The sequence below is a fragment of the Pyrus communis genome, chromosome 2 (assembly GCF_041283825.1).
Source record: "Pyrus communis isolate YQ-2024b chromosome 2, ASM4128382v1, whole genome shotgun sequence".
Taxonomy (NCBI): Eukaryota; Viridiplantae; Streptophyta; class Magnoliopsida; order Rosales; family Rosaceae; genus Pyrus; species Pyrus communis.
The window spans coordinates 1,539,094-1,550,941 of record NC_142566.1 but is presented as its reverse complement, the minus strand read 5'-3'; the positions used below and the strand labels follow the sequence as shown (position 1 = coordinate 1,550,941).

Here is an 11,848-nt window from a genome sequence, read left to right as displayed (position 1 = left end):
AATAGGGTTCTTAAAAACTTGTATCAATGGTCAAGGTTCTTAAAAACGTTAGGCGCTAGTCAGGCGGCGAGTAAGGGTTTAGCGCCTAGGTTGGTTTATGTAAATTTATTATATATCTTGTAAATAAGTGCCTACTTACTCTTTAAAAATATTTATAAAAAGAAAAACTAAAAAAACTGTACTTGTATGGATAATAAAAGAATGATAAATTCATCCAACAAGTTCAATATTTGAAAACCAGTAAGCATATAATCATAACGAGAAGTATTCTTAGATGATTGACTAAATTCTTCTTACTCATGATCCTTCAATTAGATTTAACATAGACTAAATTATTTAAACTTGTTATTTATAGGTGGCCGCCTAACTCTTTTCAAAACAAGTTGCATTAAATCGCGGTGGGTCTGCACCGTCTAGTGCCGAGACGGCCGATTTTTAGAACACTGACACCTACCAAATCTAAATCATAGCGTCAACGGTATTTTCAGGTGCATGCATAGTTATATGGAACAGTTCAAAAACGTTCCGACTTTTAGGCCGATCGAGCAGAGAATTGATCTGCTCACCTGAAATTATGCGACGGCTCTCGAGCACATTCCCTTCCGTCAAGTTCCAGAACCCTAACCCCCCAAAATTATCATCATCCTCCTCGCTCTCCCTGTCGATCAAATCAGAAGCATCCTCGAGCTCTCCGTCCAAATCAAAATCAAAACCAAAATCTTGGTCTGTGTATCTCATTCTTTCCACTAATTCCCCAATCAAAACCTACGTTGGCGTCACCACAGATTTCTCTCGCCGGTACGTCTGATTTCGTTTCAAGTTTTATCCTTTTCATCTAATATGTTGCATTTATGAATAAATTCTTATCTGGGTCTTTCAGAGAATCAAATTTGATCCTTTCTCTTAGCCGTTTGATAAATTTGTGAACAAATTCTTTTCTGGGTCTTTCAAATTTATGCTTTCCCGTAGAGATTGATTAAATTTGTGCACACATTCTTATCTGGGTCTGTATCATTCTGGGATAATTTGGTAGTTCTTTAGTAAAATGCGAAAGAATTGGTGGCTCTGTGCTCACCGTACGGCTCCGTGATAATTTAGGTTAGTTCTGATTCTAGCTAGCCCCTGAGTTTCACAAAGGAGTATACTTTTGGTATCTTAGATTCCTGTAATGTTTCTTTTCGGCTTTTGAAAGAATTAAGGGAATGAAACAATGATCAGTGTTATGCACATACATTGGATTCGATTACGAATTATGAAGACGAAAAAAACCGCCAGTTTAAGGAATGAATAGTATGCAAGGTGAATTGTTTCGTGATCACTTTAGGTTTTCTGGGTGGGGAAAGATGTTGAAATTTTTTCCCTGTGTGGATTTGCCTTCTTTGCTAGCTATATAGTTGTTGTAGGAATTTAGAGGAACTTTGTTTTAGCATTCAGTTTCTTGTTTTGCTGCTGGAGTTAAGAGCAACTTTGTTATAGCTTTTTGTGTATTTACTTATGCTGTACTTGGTGATGGTGTCCCTCTAATTATTCTCCTGAAAATAAATGCTTATGTGTTCTTATGATCTGGTTTTTTGTTTGCGGACTCAGTGATTTCTGGTAATCTTTTGGTCAAGCAGTAACTATAGTCTCTTGTTATATAACTCTTATGCAGTTTGAAACAACATAATGGCGAGCTCAAAGGTGGTGCAAAAGCATCTAGTGCTGGAAGACCATGGATTTGTGCTTGCCTAATACATGGTTTTAAGGGCCAAAGTGAAGGTATTTTATTTGGAATTGGAAAACAAAGATTGTGTTTTAACATATTTAATCCTTTCGTTCAGTCAATTTTTGGTCAATTTATGGGCTCAATTTGTATTGCTCCAGCTGTTAAAATGTTGCTGCCTACAATGGCACCCATTATTTTGAAGTGCCAATATAATTTTTTACATTTGTCGACCACAGGGATGATTGATCAGGAGCTCCTTCCATGACGATTATTTGGATGTGAAAAAATGTCTAGTTAGCTGTTAACTTAAGGGGATACCTTAGGATCGGGAGCTCTTTAGTGGATGAATTTTCAAAGAGTTTTTCAAGAACTAGAGTGGGAGGGATGAGCATTTTGTCCCCCGCTTTTTATCTGGTGGGATTAGCTCCAGTGTGGAGTCTTTTTATGTAGCTCTAAGGGGTTTCGTCCACTTATGATTAGTGACTCATTTTTCATGCAAATTTTGTATAAGATCCTAATGAAACTTGATATCATATTTTATGATTTACTAAACTGTACGCAAAAGGAATGGTTAATCAGATTTAGCTTTTTTCTCTGCAATTATGATCTTTTTATGCAAGCTAATCTCCGCATCTTCAACGCAAACAGACCAAGTAACTCTTTGTTTTCTGTTGTAGCTTGCGAGTTCGAATCAAAATGGAAAACTTTATCAAGGCGTTTGCCTCGGAAAAGAAAGAAACACGACGAGGAGGAGCAAGCAAATGATTTGTCACTTCCATTGCTACAACACAGGCAAGCAGCTCTGGATAGAGTTAAAGGTATACTTGATTGCACCCACTTAGAAATTGACTGGAAACTGGACCCCTTGTGATTTCTAAGTCGCATGGTCTACGTTTCTTAACAATTTTTCATTGTAAATGTATAGTGTTTAAGTAACAAAAAATGTTGTAAAACTCAGGAAGATGAGTCATATTCATATAGGATAACAATTGCTAGTCAAGAATGGTTGTCTACTTGTACGATAACACTGTATCATGAGATTGGTCAGTCCGATGGATGGACGCATGTCTTAATGTATGTTTTTTCTCTCAAGGAACGAAATAATGAATGAGAAAGGAAGGGACATTTGTTTTATGTTTGCTTTTGTTATTGTCATCTCATGGAACACACCGAATACAACGTCGTCAATTCATACTCGCATTTTTCAAACAATGGATTGTTTTATCAGCCATGAAAATGAAAATGCAGTGCCATGCCACCTCCAAGATGTATGGGGGGAAGTTCGATTGTACCTCTTTTATGCTTTGTTGTTTATGTCCTTAATGTTGATCTGTTGGTGATGGTGAACAAGCAGGAGATGGTAGACTGACGTGATCATGGACCAAAATCAAATATTACATAACTGTGTTAATGCTTGATTAAGAGAGATACACTCTGTAAACTTAATGTTGGATAAAACTAAGACACTTCATGAGCCAAGATCTTAAATTTCATGATTTTGGGTGATTTTGGGGGGTCGCATAGAATTCTGTCACTTTCCTGTTGTCATGTAGTGTCTGATGAGTTCCTTGAAGATGATCAGAGTATATTGTGAGTAAAAATGTTGTGCTCTTCTCATGGTGCAAGAAAATTGTGATTCTTCACCGTACGATCTCAATACAACAGAGTTAGTCATTCTTCATACTCGCATTATTTCTATTTCAAACTTGAATTAAAATCGAACAGTTGATAACCATAATTTTCTTGAACTATGAGGTTTAGGGGGGCGCACCAAAACAAACCTTTCATATATTATCGGAAACTTGGAATGACATTCTTCAAGAACGCGGCAAACTCACCGTACTCTTGAAGCATTCTAACGTCAGCCTTGCACCGAATAAACTGCGGAAAGAACAGCCAATAAGAGGTCACCACCATAAACCCAAGGGTGAACGGCACGGAGATCACCTTCGGCAACCGGCACCTGCCCTTCAACGCCTTCTCCAAAACGATCTCAACCGGCAAGCACACTCCGTGCAAGACGAAGAACCACGTGACCTCCCACGTGGGCCTCACCCGCCCCATGCAGTAGTAGATGTGCTCGTGCATGAGCCCCGACACTAGAAAGCTTCTGAAGACAGCCAGCAGATGGGCCCGCTCGCGGCCAATGACACCTGCAGAGTAACCGCGGGTGGGTTCGTACACGGCGGAGCGCAGGATGCTGTGAGCCACGAGGTTCCATCTACGGCCCCAGAAGTTTTGAAGCGACGTGGATAAGTTTGGGTCGTTGAAGTGGGGCTTGAGGTCCAAACCCGACAGAGATCGAGTCAATATTGTTACAATGGCCAGTAAGTTTTCCAGATTAAGGTAAATGGACAAGCAATGAAGGACCAATACGAGCTTTTGGTGGAAGTGCTCACTATACTTAAGGACACCAATTAGAATGACAAAAAGTATGCCCTTTATTGCTTGATTTAGGGGCAATTTTTGGGCGTTTTGGGGAGATGGGTTGGTTTCAATTTTAGAATTTTGGGATTTTTGAGGTGGGTTTTCTCCGTTTTGACGATTTGGATTGGATTTTGAGGGAGATGGGTAGGTTTCAATTTTAGGGTTTTGAGATTTTGGAGGTGGGTTTTGTGTCATTTGGCCATTTGGGTGGGATTTTGAGGGAGATGGGTAGGTTTCAAATTTGGGATTTGGGGATTTTGGAGGTGGGTTTTCTTGGAACTCAATTGGAAGGCAACCGATGGCCAAGAAACGTCCAATAGAGATTGGTGGATGTGAAGCCAAGGGGCCTTTGCCAAAAGCAAAGAGTAGGAGCTTGAAGCTGCCGAGCCAAGAAATGAAAAAGGCAGTGCCACCTTCAAGATGCATGGAGGAGAAGTTGAGAGGAAGATAAAGGAAGAGGAAGACAACTGGGAGGACACAGAAAAGTCTGGTTGTTCCCCTTGGGACAAATTTCCCAATTGAATGGCTGTAGAAGAAACATGCAAACACTGAAGACCATACCTGAATGAAGTTGAAGAATTCACCCTCCATTAATTGTTGTATGATCTGGCTTTCTGCTTTGTTGTTTATGTCCTTGATGTTCAACTGTTGATAATCGATGAGGAACAAACAGGAGATGGTAGATATATAATTATTATGTAATTATATAGGTTTATTATATTAACATCTCACGTATTGTTGAATAAACCTCACATAATTAATATATTCCACATTTGCTTTTTCAATGAAAATTATCTTAGTACACCTCACATACTTCTCCATAATACCCTCACACCTCACATTCTTAATATACACTGTACATTTTCTACTTGCACGCCATATTTTCTATACACCCCACATTTCTCAAATCTTATAAAGCTTTTAATTTGGACAAAAAATGTCGACTAGAATTTTGAAAAAAGATGACTCATGGGATTTAAAGTCTATGTGGGTTGTTTTTAATTCCACTATTAAAACTCATGTCGTCTATTTTTAATATTTGGTGGTAATTTTAGGTGTTTAATTCTTCATGTAATTCCTATGATCCCTAAAAAATGAATACGAACATAGAAACTTGAATAACGCAACAAAAGCAAGATTAAATAATTATTGATATCGTCAAAATCACTAAAACAATAAAAAATTATGAAATCTTACCTCATGTGAAACTTCATAAAACATTGATTTCGTGTTTCATTCGTCAAAAATAATTTCTCAATCAACATGTTTGTAGTTTCATTGATTAGATTTTTGTTCAAAAATAGAGGGTATGAGGGATTTTGATAGTTGAAGAAAATAAATAATACGTTAAAAGTGATTTGGGGTGTATTTAGAAATTTTTTTATTTTTATTTTTTAACCTAATAACATCAAAATTATCATTGCATAGTTGAGTAAATAAATCATTTAATATTAAATTTTAATGTGGAGTGCATTCAAGTGCTAATATAGCGACAAACACAGGCCGTTGGATTTCAATCAAACGGCTATAATTATTATAACTTTAAAAGGGACCTTCTACTTGTAACTATTAGATCGAAATCCAACTGTCCGTGTTTGTCGCTCAGCAGGATCCCAAGAATTTGCCTCGGAGAAGATCCAAGTCCAATATAAAAAGCCATTATATATTAGGTTAAAGTCAGAATATCTTGAACTGTACACTATAGCTAGGGTGCCTAGTGTGGGAAAATTTTTAGGTGTGACGGGAACACGGATGGTACACCACGTGTCTCAATGCAAGTGGTGGAAAATTTTAATTTTTAAATTATTAATATTTTAACACATATGACCCACCATTTATATTGAGACACGTGGTGTACTATCTTGTGTGACGGGAACACTGAAAAATCTCTCCCTAGTGTGGTGTGGTCTCATCGTGCAGTACACGTGTTTGATATGAATCCGGTGTCTTTAAATATTGCACCAAACAGGAGATGGAGATAATCCTACCATAAAGAGAATCAGGAAATAATCCTATTCCTAGCATGTTGGGGTCTTCAAATATTGCACCAAATTACATGCTAATCTCGTGGGGAAAATATATATCTCACGCTCCTTCGGAAATGGAGCAAAGTCAAAGGAATATGATCCTCTTTAGATTCTCTTTGTGAAGATACGGATGATCAATCAATTATGTCTGTTCATCATATATCGTCAGCCACTATACTAAATATCGAACTCAACACAATTATATGAGAATATTGTCATTTATGTGAATCGAACAAAAAATCTCTCACTTAAAAGTGACGAGAAGTACAATTAGACCATATGAATAGTTGTTATGTTTGTTGAAGGAAGGGATAAGTTGAAATGGAAAAGTAGGAATAAAAATGACGATTAACCAATCACAAGGTTATTTTTAATTTTATTAATTTTGTGAAACTAAGCTCACCCCTTCTCTTTTAATGTAAACAATATCATTTGTTTAAAAAAAATAAAGGTTATATAATCTTTACTGAGTTTAGGATCCTATAATCCTAGGATCGGCCTAGCCCATTCTTAGCCTTTTTTGGGCCGTTATCTTTAAGTTGTCATGCACAACGTAAGTTAAGTCTATTGGGTCAAAGCTCAATAAGCCTAGAAATCGAAACTAATCTTAAGGCCCATTTCAGTGTCGTATGCTCATGTAATTTACTAACTTCTATTAGGTTTAATTTATCCATCCTTTTAACTCAGTCATTTTCCATTTGGTTTTTCAATTAAGTTATGGATGTGAGATCTATTAGGTTTTAATTAGTGAGGCTAGAACTCTTACTATTCGTTAACGAATTAAATGGTCATTTTTTATTCTCCCTTTTATAAGAACTTAGGGCTCGTTTATGAAGTGTTTTTAAATTACTGAGAACATTTTTAGAATGTTTTTGGGTTCCAAAATCACTTGAAGTGCATCCTTCAAGAACACTAGTTATGTGTTTCTTCCAGAATTAAATTGCATTTTACTAATGATTGATTTCAAAACCTTTTTTTTTTTTTTTTAAAGCGCTTTCAGTCATTTAAAAATACCTCCTAAACAAGCCCTTATGAATAATTCTCAAAGCTTCTACAAATCATGAGAACCACCTAGCAATTATCATGGCTACTCAAGCTAAGAAAAATAGTAGGGAATACAATTAACTATAAGTGCAATTGAATACGGTTCATCTCTAGTGCATGTTGAGAATGAATCATACATCATAGACAAAATGGACCTTGCTTCTAAGTAATTGGGCTACTCTCATGGTGTAACCTTAACTTTCTTTACGGTATTAGAATAACAGGTTGTCCCATGTGAAGAGACGTGTTAGATTTGAAAATTTGTCGCATATGAAGAAACGTGTTAACAGTGAATCCCACCCTAAACCATAGAACATGTTTCTTATTGTACACTCACATGCCTCTATGAAACAATAGAGAGTCCAAACAATAACACGTGCCACATTCTTGATTGAACATGTCTACATATCATTATTGAGATTGTATCCATAAGACAATCATGTTGCCTCAAGTCTAACAAAATTTGCATCATTGCAACTAAGAGAATACCTAATGCATGAAAACCAGCCTTGACATAAGTGTAATTTAGCCTCGAATGATAAAATTCAATTTCTAATAATGCATATCAAACGTGACGCTTAGTACTACGGTCTAGTGATATTCTTTTTTATTTGTAAATAAGATCTTAGATTCGATTCTCGCCAAAGACAAATATGAACCATATTTTTGCTAGTCAATTATGAAACTTAACCCAATCTCTCACCTCCTTGATATAGATAATATCGTTTGTTTCAAAAAATAAGTCACATCTAACCTACGCTAAAATAATACAATGGCTCTTCACAGGTCCAGTTTAACGAGATAGGATCCTCTAATCACATCCGTTCATCGTACATTGTGTGGCCAATTTTCATCAATTACTGTTTATAATTAATTTTAAATAAAAAAATTTACAATAATTTCTAACCATACAGTGTACAATGAATAAATGTGATTTTAAGATCTCTAAAATTCTCACAAAAAAAATCTAATAAGGATCCGGCGAGAATCCTTGCTCCAGTATAACCCAGACTCTTGCCCAATACTCTTGAAGAGTCAACTTTAAAAAAAAAAAAAAATAAACTAATAGCCAATAAAAACTAAGTCAGTAACACTTTTTACCCCCATGCCCAAGCGTGCTATCTTACTTGTAATATATAGTACCGGCACCGCACAAACAGTTGTAGAACACGACGCCAACAAAACCCAATTTTCAACCAACTTTGGTTCTGCAACTTTCATAGAATCACAGTCACGTAATATATCATCACACCAAACTCTCGTCTCTCCCTTTCAATCGATCCAAAAACACAAACACACAAAGTTGAAATCTCGATTTTCCTCTTATGGGGTACCTTTCTTGCAGAGCTGAATCAGCCATCTCCGTCGCCAATTCCCAAACTTCATCGTCCAAAACCACCGCCACCGTCACCGCTGAAAAGCCCATCAAGATCCAACACTTCGACTACAGTGATCTTGTGGCCGCCACCAATGGCTTCTCCGAACGGAAGCTTTTGGGCAAAGGCAGCCATGGCTACGTCTACAAAGCTATGCTCCGCGGCCGTCTAGTTGCCATCAAAAGACCCTCCAGAGCTCACAACCAGACTCTCCGACCCAACTCGTGTTCTGGGCCGGAGACCGCCAACGAGGTCGACAACGAGATCGAGATCTTGTCCAAGATTCAGAGTCCGAGGCTGGTCAATCTTTTGGGGTTTTCGAATGATTCGAAAGACAGGCTTTTGGTGGTGGAGTTCATGAGCAACGGTACGCTGTACGATGTTTTACATTCGAGTACGAATCGGCCTCCGAATTGGGGTCGTAGGATTAGATTAGCTTTGCAAACAGCTAAGGCAATTGACATTTTACATTCATCGAGCCCGCCTGTAATTCATAGAGATATTAAGTCTGCAAATGTTTTGATTGATCGTAGTTACAATGCCCGGTTGGGGGATTTTGGATTGGCTCTGAGGTACTGCCTGTTCGACGAATATAGGCTCCGGTCGACCCCTCCGGCGGGGACGATGGGGTACTTGGACCCTTGCTATGTGACCCCTGACAATTTGAGTACTAAAACTGATGTTTTTAGTTTCGGGATTTTGTTGTTGGAGATTATAAGTGGTAGGAAGGCTATAGATGTTGGGCATTCTCCGCCTTCGATTGTGGATTGGGCTATCCCGCTTATAAAGCGAGGGAAGCTGATAACGGTTTATGATCCGCAAATTGTACCTCCTAAAGACCCTGTTGTGAGGAAGCAATTAGCTGTCATTGCAGCCAAGTGTGTGAGGTCTTGTAGGGAGCGTAGGCCAACGATGAAGGAGGTTGTGGTTTGGCTTACCGGGTTGAGTAAACTGGTTCCCCTGCATTCGTGGAATGGTTTTAACAATCCGTGTACAATGGTAGAGACCATGGGGCGGCCAGTTGAGTCGAGGATTGTGCATTTGAGTTCGAAGCTAGAGGGTGTTGGAGAAGAGAATTTGGAAGCCTTGGAAGCTAAGTTGACTAGGAAAGTATTGAGGAATTCGCAGAGAGTTTATTCGGATTTGGGGTTTAGTAGCAATCTGATGGAGCTTATGGCAGGTACTGATGGGGAGCCTGACTTTCATGGTAATGCAGATGGAGATGATCGCAGTTCAAAATCAGCGAATCAGGTTTCTAGATTTGGTAGCGGACGATACATTGGCAGGATTAATAAATCAACTCCTGGTAACGGGAAACAAGTCCCTGATTTGATGCAAAATCATTCTTTTGGGAAAAGGTCGTTTACATGTTCAAGGAGAGATGATGCAATGCCTCATGTGAGCGGCAGTTCCCGTGCATCTGCTGGTATACAGCTTGCTGCAGAAATTTGATTTATGTGAATAGAACAAAGGCATGTAAGCTTCCTTGCTAATTTCACATTGATGTAGATTTGTTGTTGGTATCTCATTTGTCCCGGGTTTTGTTATCTCGCCTCTAGTGGTGTATTCATTAATTTGTTCATGTGCTGTTAATTACCACATGTATGTCAGTCAAGGGTACATTGCTGATGTCCCCAATTGTAAGTTGTCGATCATTTTTGTTTTTCGTCCTTGTAAGTTGTTTAATGTCGATGCAAGTGATACCGCTGTTGTTCTTTGTAGTTCTGCATCTATATTACTGCATTGTTCCAATTTCCGCGAGGTTATGATTTGCCGAATCTCGAGTGTTTTGAAATGGAACGAGGATAAGATTTTAGCACAATGTTTTGTATTGTCTTGTTTGTATTCAAATTCAAATAAACAGAAGTAGAGGCAATCTGTTTAAGATTCAAGTGTTTGCATCCCAAGAGATCTATGTTTAGTTGTGAGCTCTAGATGTCTATGCATGCGGCTTTCTTTTGTTGGTTTCAATTGGTGTCAAGGATTGAATTGGATAATTCACTGGATTCAATGCGTGTCAAATGAAGCAATGGATACTTTTGAGGAAGCAAAATTTGTGTCCAAGTTGAAGGTTGAAGTTGAATAAGTCACAAAGAAAACTCATCTCTTGTAATCCCCGCAAAATTGTAGGATGGTATCAATCTACAAGTTTTTATTTTATTGTTATTTTTAATGAAAATTTCCCTTGTGTCCAATATTACTCAAAAAATTTCCTATCTTTTAATATGTTTTCTCGTCCTAGTTTCTCAAATTTTCTTAATCTTTGACATGAAGTAATACCCATTTGAAATCACGATTTAAGTTAGATTTTTTCACAATGCAAGTTCAAATTGCATAAGAATACATAGGAAGTTGTTAGATCGATGAGTTCATCCATTCTCTTTTAGGCGAGGATTCTTTTTATGGGGATCCTGATAATCTCATGATCGTGATCGTTCATTGTACATCATACGGTTAATTTTCGTTAGGTACTATTTATATTTAATTTATAATTTAAAATTTAAAATAATTTCTGATCACACGATATACGATAAACAATCATGATCACGGAATTCCTGAAATCTTCACGCAAAAAATCCGGCAAGAATCCTTTAGTATAGATTGATCATACTTTTTGACGAACTTACGTTGTACGTGATAGATAACTTGTTGATTGTAGATGGGTTTGACATTAGGTCGACAAGGAAGAATTATCTTCTACCAAGAAATATATTAAAAAGGAATGGCTCAACTTTCATCATGTCACTTTGAATTCTTGTTTGACTCTCATGCAGTATCACACTGTTTGCTTTGCTTACCCATCATGAAAATGTCCTAGTCTTGTCAGTTAATTTAATTTGTAAAAGTATCTTTATTTCCTAATCTCTTTCCCATTGTGATCCTCTTCGGATCTCTTTTATTAAATTTATCAATATGAGCTTTTGAAATTTGATCCAACGGTTAAAAACAGGGGATCCTTTTAAAAATTATAATAATTTTAGCCGTTTAATCAAATTTCAAGAGCCGGATTGATGGATTTGGTGATATGTAACAAATAAGGACCTTTCCGAATAAAATAAAGACAGATGACTCATTTACTAATTCCTAATCGAATTGAGAAGAATTGAATTGAAGATGAGTTTGGAATGAGAGTGGAATTACAATTAGATTCCTCCGTCTAAGTAACTAAATTTAGAAAGATTTAGGACATTCGATTACCGATACTAGGTGATCCCCAACTATTTTTTGATTCCCTAAATGCTAGTAAATGCTCGAATGCGTCTAGACGA

At 37.4% G+C, this 11,848-nt stretch overlaps 3 protein-coding genes across 3 annotated transcripts; 2 read left to right on the top strand and 1 right to left on the bottom strand.

Moving 5' to 3' along the window:
• Nucleotides 1–442: 442 nt before the first annotated feature.
• Nucleotides 443–2,839, top strand: LOC137749064 (Excinuclease ABC, C subunit, N-terminal). Its single transcript, XM_068489247.2, has 3 exons — nt 443–798; nt 1,652–1,758; nt 2,383–2,839. The coding sequence occupies exons 1-3, from the start codon at nt 575–577 to the stop codon at nt 2,574–2,576; spliced, it is 525 nt and encodes a 174-aa protein (XP_068345348.1). The 5' UTR covers nt 443–574; the 3' UTR covers nt 2,577–2,839.
• A 459-nt stretch (nt 2,840–3,298) lies between these two features.
• Nucleotides 3,299–4,789, bottom strand: LOC137749046 (acyl-CoA--sterol O-acyltransferase 1). The gene has a single exon (XM_068489233.2). It carries the CDS (start codon nt 4,721–4,723, stop codon nt 3,497–3,499), a length of 1,227 nt encoding a protein of 408 aa, XP_068345334.1. The 5' UTR covers nt 4,724–4,789; the 3' UTR covers nt 3,299–3,496.
• Nucleotides 4,790–8,354: 3,565 nt separating this feature from the next.
• On the top strand, nt 8,355–10,331 carry LOC137748304 (serine/threonine-protein kinase-like protein At3g51990). Its single transcript, XM_068488440.2, has one exon. It carries the CDS (start codon nt 8,529–8,531, stop codon nt 10,029–10,031), a length of 1,503 nt encoding a protein of 500 aa, XP_068344541.1. The 5' UTR covers nt 8,355–8,528; the 3' UTR covers nt 10,032–10,331.
• Nucleotides 10,332–11,848: the final 1,517 nt, after the last annotated feature.

Bases quoted from the DNA above. Each gene is read 5' to 3' on its own strand.
- LOC137749064 (XM_068489247.2), top strand. From the start codon at position 575: ATGCGACGGCTCTCGAGCACATTCCCTTCCGTCAAGTTCCAGAACCCT. The intron at 799-1,651 runs GTACGTCTGATT...ACTCTTATGCAG, and splicing joins ACCACAGATTTCTCTCGCCG to TTTGAAACAACATAATGGCG. The intron at 1,759-2,382 runs GTATTTTATTTG...TTTCTGTTGTAG, and splicing joins TTTTAAGGGCCAAAGTGAAG to CTTGCGAGTTCGAATCAAAA.
- LOC137749046 (XM_068489233.2), bottom strand. From the start codon at position 4,723: ATGGAGGGTGAATTCTTCAACTTCATTCAGGTATGGTCTTCAGTGTTT.
- LOC137748304 (XM_068488440.2), top strand. From the start codon at position 8,529: ATGGGGTACCTTTCTTGCAGAGCTGAATCAGCCATCTCCGTCGCCAAT.